The following is a 16132-nucleotide window of genomic DNA, read 5'->3' as shown; positions in this document are numbered from 1 at the left end:
AAAAAAAAAAAAAAAAAAGTAGGGACGGGGTCATATTGTCTAAGGACTAGGTCCTTACTCTGAACTTTGGGTTCTTAAAAACTCCTTGTCATTCCAACATTTAAATATGATGTAAACCACTGTCCTAAATGTCTTTTGATTGTGAAAATGGGAATATGAGTGGCAAGCACCACACTGTACATGTTTATCTTATTATAATAAGACTTGTAAGTATACATTTCGAGCCATGAAAAAATATTCATTTGATTGAATACTTTTTAACATATAATTATGGCATTTAATATAATTTGTTATTTTATTTGTTTACATACAGATACAGCCCACATTTATCTTGAACAAGATACTGTTGGGATAAATAAAAGTACACAGATAGATGAGCAACTCACTATGAATTCTGAGGGAAGCATGCATCAGAAATCCAGTGAGTTAGCCAATGAAGTCACATATGAGGACCCTGAAATACCAGGACGGAAATCTAGAAATTTTCAGATCTTCAGCCCTTATCCAGATGATGAGACATCTGAAAAATGCAAGTGAGTTCTGTCAACCTTAGTTCTAGAAAGTAAAAACTGAGAGAACTTTTCCTTCCTTTCTTCCTATATATATATTGTTTTTATGATATTGATGAAATGAGTCTAGATAGCTAAGTGTAAATGCTTAGGTGAGTTTGAAGGAAGGCAATGAGGTTTTATTCCTTGTTCAGTTTTATTTTCTGTGGCCTTTCATTATGGATATGAAAATGACTTTTAAATTGCTATAAATGGGGTATCATTCATCAAAGCCAAACAGGCAGTTCTAACACAAATTAAGTCCAAAGATCTTTTGGTTTTGGTTAGCACTTTTTTTCATTTAAATGAATTTGAATGCTTTTAAAAAGCTCTTCCACTCTACATTTTACCTTCCTTCTTATTTTATGCTTTTATTTTATAGCTTTTACCCATCCACTTTGTCTATCTCATGAAGGAATTTGAATTTGTGATTCCTATGACATGATAATAGTCATGTGCTATAAAAATATTCTGAGATTAAAATATTCAACGATAATATAATTGTACTTTCAGTCTAGACAAAATCATATTTTCTAGAATACTATTTTAACAGAGTTTTGCATTGAAATTGCTATTTCCATTTACTTGCAAGTTATTCAGTAAATATGTTTTTGAGTGAATTTAACACATAATGAAGTGGATACTATATTGATTTGTTCCTGTATTGATTTGGTATGTTTTAGTGGGTTGAGGCAGCAATGAATGAAGACGGAATAAACATTTCTATAAACACATGAGGAAAATGAATAGTAGAGCTTGGGCTAAAGACATATTATGGGATCTCTGGTATAATTGCAACAGGAGATTATGGAAAGTACTGCTACACTGACTGTCCTAAACCTCACTGCTAAATTTCCTCTTAATGACTCCATATTTACCTATGCTTACAAATTGAATATAATGCCTCCAAAAAACAGTCCATATCTTCTCCCTTTCCTTCCTTTATACTACTTGATTACAAGTTGATACTCTTCTCAAATAGCCTTCAAAATGTCAAAACATTTCATTTCACTTACTCTTAAATGTTACACGAATAGGTTTTTATTTGAAAGTTTTGAATAGTGAAATATGATACTCTTTCCCCAAAAATAAAAAAACTTACTTGACTTTTGTTTCCATTTTCAGAAAAGCAAGAAATTTAAGTAGAATCTCAACCTAAAATACAAATTGTAATAATATTTAGAGCCTCTAAAACCTAAACTGAAATAATATTTATAGCCTCTGAAGCCTGAATTATTTTATCAGATACACTCAACCATAAGTCTCAGATGATGCTAAATGCTTTTCATAAATTTAACTTTCATAGTTGATAAATTGGCAACTCTGTGACATTATGTTCTTTTTATCTATAATATTCTCTTACGTTCATAAAAAGACATTGTAAAATGGGTACCTTCGCCTAAATATTATTAAAATTAAATCTGAAGTATAAAATTTATAGATCCTGTATAAAGTTGTACATATATATTGTGTAATGATTTCCTTTATTGCAGAATTATGGAACAAAGAAAGAATGAATTGCATTATGAACATATGATTCCTTGTCAAGTTACTCCAGACCTAAATAAAGAGACAACTGTAGCATTTCTTCTAAAAGAATTGGATATTCTCAGAACAAGCAATAAAAAGGTATAATACAGAAAGCCTGATCATTGTACAATAGCTTTCAGCTGTTGACCTTCTAAATTTTCTTTGTGGCCCATCATTTTTCAGTTTTATTATGTACTAGAAATAATGTAGTACACAGTAGTTGTGTACTTTATGTTATCATATCTTGTCATCAATGTGAGTCAAGTCATTGGTTGTAAAAGTAATTTTTTATTTTTCTGCCTTGCTAGTCAGTGATCTCATTTTGTTTTTCATAAATTTTGGGCACCTTATATAGGTACCTTAAAAAAAAAAAAAGATTAAGTTTCTACCACAGAAAAACTTTCAGCCTTATAAAGAATAAGAAATATTATAGACAGTTTCTTTACTTTCTTAATTTTTTTCTTTTTTTATTAGTATATGTACCCTATATTTTACCCCAATAATATATGTAATTAGACATTATAATAGCAAGGCCTGCTGATATTTTCATTTACTTTGGGTTATACTATTGCATTTTATCCAATCCATTTGTCTTATCATGTTTTATTTTATTATTGACTCTTATTCTAGGTACATTCCTCTGAGCACTAAATATTGTTAATAAATAATGTTCCTTTTTTTAAAAAAAATTCTACATGCTTTTCTGATTTTTTTATATTTTCACTGTTTGACCTAACCAAACTGATGCATGATGTTAGGAATATTGATCACGTCTAAAGGAAAACAACACAAATGACAAAAGCCTGGGGAGGAATTAAAAATAAGAAACATGTGGAAGAATTCTGATATGAGAGCATGAGACATTTTCTGTACTTTGATTTATCAATCGCTACATGACAATTGTGAGTCTGGTACCAGTGCCAACTTAAAAGGAATATGACAAGGTGGCATTTACAGAGGCAGATTTGTACCAGATATTATGATTATTATCTTAATTAATTTTGTTTCAAAATATTGGAAGTACTAAGAAGCTATAAAACTGAAACATCCATCTAAACCTTTTGCTTTAACAAAAAATAGGCGAGATTGCTTTTACAGTAGTTATTTTTATAATAATGTACTTCTTAGTTTTATCTACATACAAATTAAGTATGTAATAGAATGTTTTTATAATTATGATTACAGGTAATCATTACTTTATAAAATATCTTTCAAGCTTAATTTTTTACCCTGGAGTTCATAAATTTAGATAATTGAATGTAATATTATATAAAGGTTTAAGAAACAACAAAATTTTACTTTGGGATTAATCATAAATCTAGAAGACATTTTAAAATGTTTTTATTAGTATATATAATTATATACAACAGTGGTATTCATTTTGAGAGGAAGACATTTTTAGATAAGAATTTATATTTTTAAATGTGTTTTAGCTTCAAGAAAAACTGGCTAAAGAGGATAAAGAACAGAGAAAATTAAAGCTTAAACTGGAACTCCAAGAGAAAGCAGCAGAAGCTAAAATTTCTGAAAAGGCAGCAGGTATAGTAGATGAGTGTTAGCATACAGCCTGAAGAATCACATACACGGTTATTATATGATGTGTCTTGGTGAATACTAGCATACTGCCGTATTTGCCAAAGGTGGGAAAGCTCTGTCTTTTTTTTTTTTTGGCTGCTTAGAAAATAGGTGGCTTTAACATCCTGGTACTGGTATTAGTGAGAGCTTTACCTGTATTCATACTGATTTGGGCATTAAATGCATTGTTAACACCATGTCAATCCAATCACAAAAAGGTTGTTTGTTTTGTTGGAAGGGCCTGAACAAACAAGGGGAAATAATGATTACCAGTGCCTCTACCTTTCAACCAGCAGTTCAAATACCACTTATTTTTTTAGCTCGTTGAGAGGAAATATTTCCCCTTCGTATGAAGATAATCATATATTCATTACAAAGGAAATCTGCATTTGATTAAAAAAATCTGTTTTGTACAATTAAGAAGTTAAAATTTGATTATATAGATAATGATAAGAGATCATGTTTTCCCTGAGATTCAAGTGACAGGTTGCCACAGTTTAATGTTATAAATGACTGCCTTAAATATATTTTTGGAGTCTTGTCTTTATTCACAGGTCTTTTCAAGGGGAAAATTTTTTTTAACATATCTGTGATATGTTACAGATATAAGCAAATGATTCTGAAGTCTGTGATATTCATGTATGTGTGTCACTGTGGCTCTTTCCTTCATATTGTTTTCATGTGTTAAGAGAAATTTAATAAAATAGTACATGTTAGCATTCAGTGGCATTTTTACTAATTTAACATTTTTACATCAGTTGCAATGATTTTTGAAAATAACTTATTTTGTGATTAGACTGAGGTTATAAGTATGTTTTATAAGCCACCTGTAAAAGAATCTTGGTATCTAAGGTCAGATACATGATTAGTTAGTATAGCCTGTCTTCAAATATTATTTTGGAAAATAGAACTAAACATCATGAAGATATAACCAAGATGACCATGAATAAATACGCCAGCTGAACACCATCATTGCTTTTCTATTAATGTTAAACTGCTGTAATGTTTTTGTTTATTTATTATTGGGGAAAAGATGAGAGTAATATATTTTAAGGAAAATTAATAGTGTTAAAATGAATAATTCAAATTTAGAATAATTTAGGAATTTTCTGGGTTTTTATAATCAATTACACACATATACGTATATACATATTAACTGTTAGGATGGTATTGCATATAGAAAGTATGCTTGTTTGGAGGTATAGACATAAAAATTTAACTTTTCATATATCTTACAGAAGTAATTGGATAATTTTGGGACATTAAGACTTATTGAGATTCATGAGCATAGCATATATCTCCTAGGGTGCTCATTAAGAAGTTAAATCTATTGTATAATATAGCTAACCATGCCCTTTAAATATTTATTGATATATTTAAGGTTCCCCTGGATAGAACATTTGAAACATGTATGCATAACATGGAGAAAATTTGATTACCTTATAATTCTTATTAATTAAACAAAACAATTTGTTTCAAGAGATGTGTCCAAAAGAAAAATGTCAAAACACTGTCATGAAAGTGAGATAAAATAAAAATCCTTCAAAAAGTTTTTTAAACTATTAATTTTCAATTTTATTTTTGTTTTTTAATGTTTCACTTCTACCTTATTTAAGAAACATACTTTACTTGTAACATTAGAGAGGATTATTACTGTTATATCAAATTTTAATAATAGTGAATTGCTTAAAAATCCACTGTTTTGAAACTCTGAAAACTGTAATCCCTTAGTGAGCTCATTTCTACTTATATTCACAGTCTTTTAAAAATATTTTAAAGCCAGGAGCAGTGGCACATGCCTGTAGAACCAGTAGCTTAGGAGGTTGAGGCAGAAGGATAGAAAGTTCAAAGCCAGCCTCATCAACTTAGCAAGACCCTTAGCAACTTAGCAATACTCTGTCTCAAAATAAAAAATTAAAAAAAGAGCTGGGAATGTATAGATTTATTTATATAATATGACATATATATCTTATATAAATGTATAAACTTTTTTATTGTAGTGATTTATACATATTTATTTTGATGAATTCATAAGTGCATTTAATGTAATTTTCTCCATTTCAATCTTTTTTTAAAAAATACATTTACTTTTATTTTTTTAAAGAGAGAGAGAGAGAGAGAATTTTAATATTTGTTTTTTTTAGTTATCGGCGGACACAACATCTTTGTTTGTATGTGGTGCTGAGGATTGAACCGGGGCCGCACGCATGCCAGGCGAGCGCGCTACCGCTTGAGCCACATCCCCAGCCCATCCATTTCAATCTTTAGGACTATCCCCTTCCCTCTCTTCCTTCTTCTCCCTCTTATCTTTCTCTACCCCAGTGATCTTAAGTACACTTATTTTCTATCGGACCAGTACCAAGTGCACTCAAAAAGCAAAACATAACAGAAACAACCATGTTAGTATTTTAAGAGAAGAGGAATAGTATGGAATTATGATTACATGTTATAAGTTCTGTTTCCTATAACAAATAGTCCACATAAGTATAAATGTTTTTTCTATCACTACATTTTTATATTCAAAATAAAAAGTGTATTTGGTAATGTATATTATGAATATACACAATGTCTAAGTAATGTACTTAAGCAAATAAGTTTAAAAACATCAAACTATTCCACAATAAAAGAATTGTAAAAACGTCTGAGCCAAATATTAAAAATAGCAAACAAAAATGTATGACACTAGAGAATTTTTTTAAAGGTTAAAATATTATGGAAAAAGCAGTCATTTCCTTTGAGTATATAAAATAAACATATACACAAGTATGTTCACACAGCTTTAGTTATGATTGCAAGAGAATCAGAAACAATCTAACAATAAAGAAATTGTTCGATTATAGCACATTTATGCTGGGAGACTTTCCAAAGAATATTTGATTATATGCAAAAAAGTCTTCATAACTCAATGTTAAATGAAAGCTCTAAGGGAAAAATTATATAAATATAATTTTGTTAAAAGAAACAATATTCATACGTGTCTTATGTAGAATGAGAGAGAAGTTTGGGTGTTATTTAAATGGAGCTATTGGTTCAGTGAATGGTTTCTGTCTTTTTCAGGCTTTGTACAATGAACATGTATTAGATTTAGTTTAGTTTTAGAAAAAGTCAATATTACTTTTAAAAGATGTGATTTAAAAAAATACTTGCATTTGAATGTTAAAAAAAAAATCCTATGATAGGTTTGAGACATAACGACCATATAAACCAAAGTTTTATAGAAACCATATGATATCTATGATCTGGTCTTGCCATTTTCCTCATGCAGGTTTTCTGGTCTTTGAGATTTGCTCCGTATTTATCTTTATATCTGTATGTGTATCATGTAACTTATGTATACATTAATCTTGTCTTCCCAACTGGCTGTATAATTTATAAGACTAAGAATCTGGTACAGTTAAACCACATAAAAGAAAATGTGTCCAGTTCTCCTTAGGCAGTTTGATGTAACTGGGAGACCAGAAGCCTTGGATTAGTCCTAGGTTAAAATCAGTTTTAACAGTTAATATTGATTGTATGCCTTTGGGTGGGTTTCTTAACCTCTCTTGACTTTTTCCCATGGTAAAAAAATAATAATAACTTACAGGTTATTTTAAGGATTAAAGACAATGGTAAAAGCACCTGTTTTATAACTAGTACTCAATATGTTATAGCTTTATTTAATATTGTATAAAATTATTGTATTTTCATAAATTCTTGAACTTTTGATAATGTCATCATTGTCAAAATTTATGAGATATTTTATTCTATTTAGTTTTTATATGAAAAACTATATATATATATATATATATATATATATATATATATATATATATATGGAATACACACACAGAGCACTAATACATTTTACTAATATGTGAATCCAGAATAAAAGAATGGCATACAAAGGATTTGGGCTTGTATCCCTATGATAAACCATCATGAAATAATGTTCTTAGTTTCAAATTTTTTGCTTTGTTTTCCTTTGGTTTTTACAGAGTGTGAGCAGTGCCATTCTATGTGATTTTATGTGTGCTTGAAACTCAGTTGTATCCTCTATCTTGGTTAAATCTCAGATGGTTGACCCTTTTATCTTCCCTTCCTTTTTGTACATTACTATTATCATCATCATTACCATTGACACTGATTATTATATACTTCAGTATTTTATAAGAATCATGCTTAACTTCTTTACCAGTTGAATAAGAAAGTTTATCTAGAGCCCCTTATGTACAAGGCACTGTGTTAACCAATGGACATACATCAACAAATAAGACAGATTTCAATCATTTCTTTTTCTTTTTTTTTCCATCACTTCACAATCATATACCATACATGTGTGGGTAGATAGTGGTTAAATTCTCAGACTTTGGATTTAGACCTTTGTTATAATCTTTTTACCACTTATCATGTGTAATTACAGCTTCACTAAGCCTTGGTTAAAACCTACTACAGGTGGCTATGACATTTAAGTGAGATAATATTTATGAAGTGCTTAACCCATAGAAGTTACTCAGTAAATTATAGCTGTGGTGATGACAACTTTGTCACCATCATTTTTCTTCAGACTTCTTCATTTAAAGGGGATATAGTCAAAGTGTTTCTCATAGTTCTGGAGTTATATAAGAAACTGTTCCATACTAGTTCTATACACATATAACTACCCCATTGTTATTTATATATGGTTTTGTTTTACAAAGAATAAATTTCTGTTTCTTTTTAAAAGTATATTGATTATCTCAATAAAATGAACCTCAGTATTTTTCTAGGGATAATGAATACCCACTCTTTATTTTCTGTGGTGCTAGGGATCAAAACTCAGGGCCTCAGGCATGCTAAGCAAGCTCTCAACCACTGGGCTACATCCCCCGATCTTTTATTATTTATTTTGAAACACAGTCTCTAAGTTGTTCAGGCCAGTTTCAAACTTACTATCCTTCTGTCTCTGCTTCCTGAAGTAGCTAGGAATATAGCTGTGTGTCATCTCCCATGTGCCAGTTTTTCATTTTGTCTAATTTTTCATTTTAATCTTATTGAAAAAGTTGGAAAATATGATAAAATTTTAAAATCTCTACAAAATGAAAACAGATGAAAAATGTAGTCTTAGGAAAAGCAGAATGTATAGCTCATTTCTTCCTATGTGTTGACATTGGGGGGGCGAAATTATCTCATTGCGGCCATGTAGGAATTTTGACTTTGTTTTGACTTATTTAGTTATACACATGGATAATATCATTTGAAAATTATTAGCATATATGGTTTTCAAACACTAGGAAAAAATTTAGAGAAATACATTAGAAACATTGAATATTTGTATTTAAGTGTCTCTTCTCACATAAAGTAAGTGATTAAACATTTCAAAATTTATTTTAATGAAATTGAGTTTAACAATAAGAGATAATATTGTATAGTATGATTTGTAGCCATTAATTTGCTCTTATGTCAGGGATGTGTTTATAACTCTCAAAAATAGCTAATTTAATTAAACCTTTCCTTTTTTCTAAATAGTCTCAGTGGGCATTGTTTAGTATTTGTTGTCTCTTTAAGTTTTATTTTTCTGTTGCTTTTACAGTATCCAGATGATATTTAAATTTTGCGTAAAATATTTAAATAATGTTTTTATGTTATTTTTATGTTATTTTGTGATATTTAAAATATTTATGTTTCTTTAAAAGCCTTATTTTTCTATTTCTTGAAAGCTCACGTTAGAGCCTCTGCTTTATGTTAGTTATTTTTCTTTCTTGCATGTCATCCATTAAAGATTAGCTGTGGAAGGTTGGAGCATGGAGAGATTATGAATGACAGAACAACTCCTGTAGAATAATAATCAGTTTTTGGTATTTAATGCTGTTTGACTTTTGCAGACACATTTCTTATTAACCTTTGGTACAAAGAGAAATCCAGGTTCCTGATATCTCATGGAGAAGATGAATTTGAGATCCTCTTCCAATTAAACTGAAATAAAGCCAATATTGGGTTTTAGCCAAAAGAACTCCTTAGTTCCTAAATCTTGTGTTTATAAGTCAGTCTGTCTGTCCATCTATCTATCTACATTTTAGTAATTCAGTGATTATATAATTTGCCTAACTTACTTATACCCAAAATGCAAGCACTTAAAACTGCTTTTTCTCTGTAAACATAGATTCCTTCCTGTGCATCCAAATTTAGGGAAATAGTAAATAAAAAAATTGTCAATTCCTTCTTATTACAGAGAATGTTAATTTCACTTTGGTAAGGAAGAATTTAATTTTGATTACCCAGAGGATCAGAACATAGAATCCCTGAAACTTACATCTTAAATTTCTCTATTTAGGTTCAAATGTAAATCTTTAAAATACAGATATGTAATCTGTCATAATAGCAGATATATTAAAGTTACCCTAATTAATTAATATGGAAAATAAGAATTATTGTGTAATAGAAAAGTTTACATTATTACCTTGTAAAAAGATCGTTACTGTATACCAGATTTCAAATGATATTGACCATATACTAATTACAAATAGAGTGAGTTCTCTGTACAAGAAGCATAAAAAATAGGATATTTACTTCTTAAGAAATAATTCACATTGGAATCCCATTTTTTTCATGTATATAATAATGACCATCAATAAAATATGATAACTTACAGGTTATCAATAAAATATGATAGCCTTTCCTCTAATACTTGAATGCCTTAATAGCATTAAGTTATAATAGAACATTAAATCTTTATTTATAGTTATTTTTTAATTCATAAGGAAAAAGCTGTTCTAGAATATGACCAGTAATTTCAGATGAAAACAGAAAGAACTATCTGTATGAAATAGAAGAGGTAGAAATATTGATAGTTAGAATGTTAATTATATTACTGTCTTAGGCTACAGAATTCTGTGGATGCAAATCAGGATATATTTTGACAAGTATCAGCCAAATAATACTTGAGGATAAAATAGGGTCATTTTGTATTCTCTCTCCCAAGAAAAGTGTTTTGTATTGTTTGTTTTCTGGAAAATTTGTTTGAAATAAAGGTTTAGTGGACAAGACAATCCATTACATACAGCAGTAACCAACAATTGGAAATATTTTATTAGATATGGCATTTTGGGATTTAACATGATATTTAAGACCATATAAATATCAGATATTTAAGACCATATAAAACTAAATGTATTACAAACAAATACATAAACAACTTTTCAGAAAGTGATCTTAAAACTTTCACTTTGGGTTCTAAAGAGGAAATGATACTGAGAATGTTTAGGTAGCAATTACAATTGAGTTATCTATAGTACATACATATATAGAGAGAGACATCGATATACATTACTGAGGGATTTATTTTAAAATTTTGTGTTTCATATTTTTGTTACTATTTTATATAACTTTCTAATTAATCTTTAACAATTTATGTACTGGTGCTGAATATGAATTTACAGCAGCTTTGTAAAGGAAGGTTTGATAGTATATCTCTTAAGATTTTAAATAGTTGATTTATAATGTAGTCAGCACACTTCTAGGAATTTTCTTCCTTAGATATGCATATTTATAAAATAGATTTGTGTTCAAAGATTTCATTACATTAATGTTTACGTAACGAATACTTGAGGACAGTGTAAAATCCAATATTAGGAACATCTTAGTTGAATAAAATATGGCATGTCCAAATGATAAAAATTTCATGCACAATTTTGTTTCTTTTGAAGAATATTTAACAGTATAGCAGTACATTACTTATTTTCAGTATTCACAGAAACTTAAAACTATGTTAAACTATTTGTCTCCTTTAAATTTTTATATGAGCCTCTACTACTTTTTAATCAGAAAAAGTTACTTACAAAATAATGTAAATTTTTGAAAAATCTACTCCAGTTTTAGAAAAACACAATAATCTAACCTATAAAACAAGTTCTAAAGTAAAAAATTGAATTATGCATTGTGGTGCCTAAAGCAAGCATCAGACTACTTGAAGTAGGTTTTGGATAATTTTTACTGGCATGGAGCCTTTACTGTTTCTTTTTAAATTTCCAATCACCAGTTTACACAAAGAAATAGAAATGATAACTTTAAGACATTAAAAAGCATATAGTACAATGTTTGTGGTTCTGAAATGTCTATGTGGTAATTTAATAAAACACTCATTATGATATATTTAAAGGAATCTATTTAACATTATAATAAATCTCCCCAGAATGGTTACTTTTAAGTATGAAGCTGTAACAGTAACTATTCATACACTCTTATGTCATACATAGATTCTTTCATATATAGGAAAAGGGCAGTCTTTTACAAAACTAGTTTTTGTTTTGGAACATGAATTGTATTCAGTGATTATTTGATATGTTTAAATTCCTAATTACTTGTTCTTCCCTCTCTTTAATTCAGCCTTTTATGTTTATATAACTACCATGAGAATGTTAACAGATTGTTTTATCTGAGAAATATCTTTCAAATATGTTACTTAGAGAATCATGATTCAATGTTTAAACTAGAACGTTTTCAAATATATGGTCTCATTCCTACTATATTTTAAAACTAGTTTGAAAAGTATAGAACATGTAGACTTGGGTTCTACTAAGAAAATATGTACTCTGCTTTGACTCAATAAACTCATACTTTAGTGTGGTTCAGCTTATTCATATTTACTCATGCCCATATTAGAAAACAATTAGCTTACTAAACAAATTTGAGTATTTGGTGGGGGGTGGGGGTAAGGTTGATCCTCTCTGAATCTTTCTCATTTGACTAAGAATTATAGGATATTTGATAACCATGTTTAAAAATGGAGATATCCAAATATTATTGTAAACACCCAATGATTTGTTTTACCTACAATATAAGTATTTTACTTGGTTGGCTTACATAGTAGCTAATAATATTTGTTAATGTAATTTAACTGCTGTGAACCTTTACTGAACAAATATTGAAATTTATTCAAGCCAAAGAAAGAGAATCTCTAATGACTTTTGTTAAAGCTTCTATTTAATAGTTAAGGAGAAAAGTTTGTATGACATACGAGATGCAATTAACAGTAGATTTTACATTTAATAAAAAGAAAGAAGCATGCGTATTTGCTTTATTCATTCCATCATAATTTGCATTAGAGCTGTGGGTGTTTAATGAGCAAATTCCAACTAAAATGCTATATTGATTTTCTAGTGAACTTTGTAATAGTCATCTACCTTGGAAAAGCTCAGTGTTTACAATTAAGTTTTCTTCACTAAAAATGTTTGAGAGTTGCATATTGATTCTTTAAAAGTACTGAATTCTGAAAAGAATCAGGTTTTTATAATAAAAAAATTTTTACACGTAACTTAATGTTGAAAATTAACATACAGTGATACTTTAATTTTTAAAAATTTCTTATTCATAAATCATATGACCAAATTATACATGTGTCATTTATGCAAGTTATCTGGCATTTTTAAATGTGACCTTAGAATACTTAAATGGTACCTTCTTTGAAATATACATATACCTGTTTAGATCTTAAGCAGCATTATATATAAAGAAAAAAACTTTTTTTCCTGATGACACAGCACCAAATAAGCCCTTCATATAAAATATTTTTACCCTTAAGTACAAAATATCTTCTTATAAACCCCAAGACATTATCTTTACCCCTTTCATCAGATGCTGTTGTATGTAAAGTGAAACATAACTTGGATTAAATCTGCTTTATGAAGCTCTGATCACATTTTATAGAAATAGTAGGAAACCTGTTGGTATTTAAAATTTGCTAATTATTTATTACTAAAATCTACTAATTTATGTATACCATGATAGAATATTCCAGGTGACATCATATCCATATTAATTTGTAATGAGATTGTGATTTTTACATTTTATCATCTTACAAATTTTACATATTTATAATTTCATTAAACTTTCCAAAAAATCATGATACTTTGTATAGATTAGTGTCATTATGGTGTGCAGCATAAAATATACAATGGGTTCTGAATTTTTTCTCTTTCAGTTTGTTTATAATTTTTTCATGCCAATGAAAAAGGAGAAACTTTGAACTCAATTTTTTTATATGTGTGGTTCAAAATAATCAAAATCACATTATTTATACATACACACACACATACACACACACACACACACACACACATAGTCACATTGTGAGTCTGTGAGAATCCACTTTATTTTATTTACCTATTTGGCCAAGACTTTTTGTATATTGTCTAATTTAATTTTTCCTAACAATTACCTAGGGTTTGTTTTGTTCTTGGTACCTGGATTGAACTCAAGGGTACTTGACCACTGAGCCACATCCCCAGCCATATTTTGTATTTTATATAGAGACAGAGTCTCACTGAGTTACTTAGCACCTCAGTTTTGCTGAGGCTGGCTTTGAACTGGAGATCCTCCTGCCTCAGTCTCCCAAGCTGCTGGGATTACATGCGTGTGCCACCATGCCCAGTTTACACATTGTTTTATTATATCCATTTTATATACCTGCTCTGCAACTAAAATAATTGAAGAAATTTACAAAACAAGGTGCTGAAATTTAGTATCTTGCTTAGAGTTAAATAAAAATCCATATTCTTCTATACACTGTGCTGCTTTCCATACCAGATTTTTTTTTCCCTTAGCTACTATGATTGTCTTCCCTGGAAGAAGATTGCATAGAATTAGATGGAAAAGTAGAATTCATTTTTGGGTACTACATTCTGGACAGAAATGTATTTTAAAACAGCATGATGAATTAATAAGATGGTAGCATACTAATATAGCCACAGGCAGCCAAATAACAGTAATGATGATCCCTTTAAATAAGGAAAGATAGAAGAAGTATGAACATTGTGCCAAGAAGTACTGTTTCTTCCAAAAACTATTCATAAGAATTTCTTGATTAAACTTACCTAAACTGTTGGTTAAAATCATTTGATTTTATATAGGTGAATATTCAGTTATTCCAGTGCAGTTTGTCATATATTTTGTTTATCCATTCATATGCTAATAGAAATTTGAATTATTTCCAGATTTTGATTATTAGCTTGTTATTTGTGTTAGTTTTTTGTATGAACATATGCTTTAATTTCTCTTGGTAAGTACCTATGAGTGGAATAGCTGAATTTTATGGTAGGAATATTTTTAACTCTAAAAAAAGTAATCTGACAAATTATGTTTGTACTATCTTAGATTTTCACCACCAGTATGTGAGAGTTCCGTTGTTCTCCATTCTTGTTTACAGTTGTATGGTCAGTCTGTAAGTTTAGCCATTAAATAAATAGGTAGTTATTTCATTGTAGTTTTAATTTGCATTTCCCTAATGACTAAAAATATTGAGCACCTCTTCATTTGCTTATTTACCATCTGTATATCTTCTTTGGTAATGTGTCTCTTCAAGTCTTTTGCCCATTATTTAATTGGGTTGTACTTTTATTACTGAGTTTTGAGAGTTTTAAAAATTATGTTCTGGATGCACAACCTTTATGTATCTGATATTGTAATAAATATCTGATAAAGGAAGCACATCCAAAACATAATTTTTTAAAACTCTCACACGCCAAATTTTTTCCAGTTTATTGCTTGTCTTTATTTCCTTATCATATTCTTCAGAGGAGCAGAAATTTTTAATGAATTAAATTTTAGTCTAATTTATCACCTTTTAAAAAAATGGATGATTCTTTGTTTTTATAGTGAAGATCTTTGCCTACCTAAAGTCACAGAAGTTGGTTTCGGTTTGTTATCCTTTCTATTAAAAAATATTTTTTTACTCATGCATTATACTTATACATTACAGTATGTTTCATTATGACTTGTTTGTACATGCCTGAAACACCATAACTTGGTCATTTTAACTCCCTAGTATTTCCCCTTTGCCTTTTTCCTGATCCTCTTTTCTTTCCTGGTTGTCTTTTCTAGTTTCTTCAGATGTGATCTTAGGTGATGATTTGAGATCTTTCTAATGTACATATTTAGTGATATAAAATTCTTTCTAGTCACTGGGCATGGTGGTGCATTCCTATAATCCCGGTAGTTTAGGAGGTTGACATAGAAGGATCACAAGTTCAGAACCAACATCAGTAATTTAGCGAGACCCTAAGCAATTTACTGAGACTCTGTCTCAAAATTTAAAAAATTTAAAGGGCTGGGCTTTTGGCTCTGTGGTTAAGCACCCATGGGTTCAATTGATTTAAAAAAAAAAAAAAAAAAAAAGAAATTCTCTCTAGGCAATACTTTCACTTTCTCACAGATTTTTGTTATGCAGAATTTTCTTTTTTCTTTTTTTCAGTTAAAATACTTCTAATTTCTCATAAGAATTCCTCTTTTCATCCATGGATTAGTTAGAAATATGTTATTTAATATCCAAATATTTGTAGATTTGTTATTATTTTCAATTTTATTTCTACTAATTCCTATATGGTCAGAAATATACTTTGTATGATTTTAGTTCTTTTGAAATTTTTAAGGTTTAATTCATGGTGAAGCATTTTTTTTAATATCATTTAACTCTTCCTGGTTGATAATACTGTTCATTTCTTATATTGTTATGGATTTTCTTTTTTTGC

At 29.1% G+C, this 16132-nt stretch overlaps 1 protein-coding gene across 8 annotated transcripts in view; it reads left to right on the top strand.

Moving 5' to 3' along the window:
* The window catches only part of Mipol1 (mirror-image polydactyly 1), a 326985-nt gene that overhangs the window by 94981 nt on the left and 215872 nt on the right, over positions 1–16132 (top strand). For all 8 annotated transcript variants that reach the window (XM_048798667.1, XM_048798663.1, XM_048798660.1 and 5 more), the window contains 3 exons: positions 314–533; positions 2042–2177; positions 3512–3617. In XM_048798667.1, the coding sequence (XP_048654624.1) occupies positions 314–533; positions 2042–2177; positions 3512–3617 (462 nt within the window). The remainder of the gene's footprint in view (positions 1–313; positions 534–2041; positions 2178–3511; positions 3618–16132) is intronic.

Source organism: Marmota marmota, unplaced genomic scaffold, assembly GCF_001458135.2.
Source record: "Marmota marmota marmota unplaced genomic scaffold, marMar, whole genome shotgun sequence".
Taxonomy (NCBI): domain Eukaryota; kingdom Metazoa; phylum Chordata; class Mammalia; order Rodentia; family Sciuridae; genus Marmota; species Marmota marmota.
This window is presented reverse-complemented; position numbering and strand designations above follow the sequence as displayed.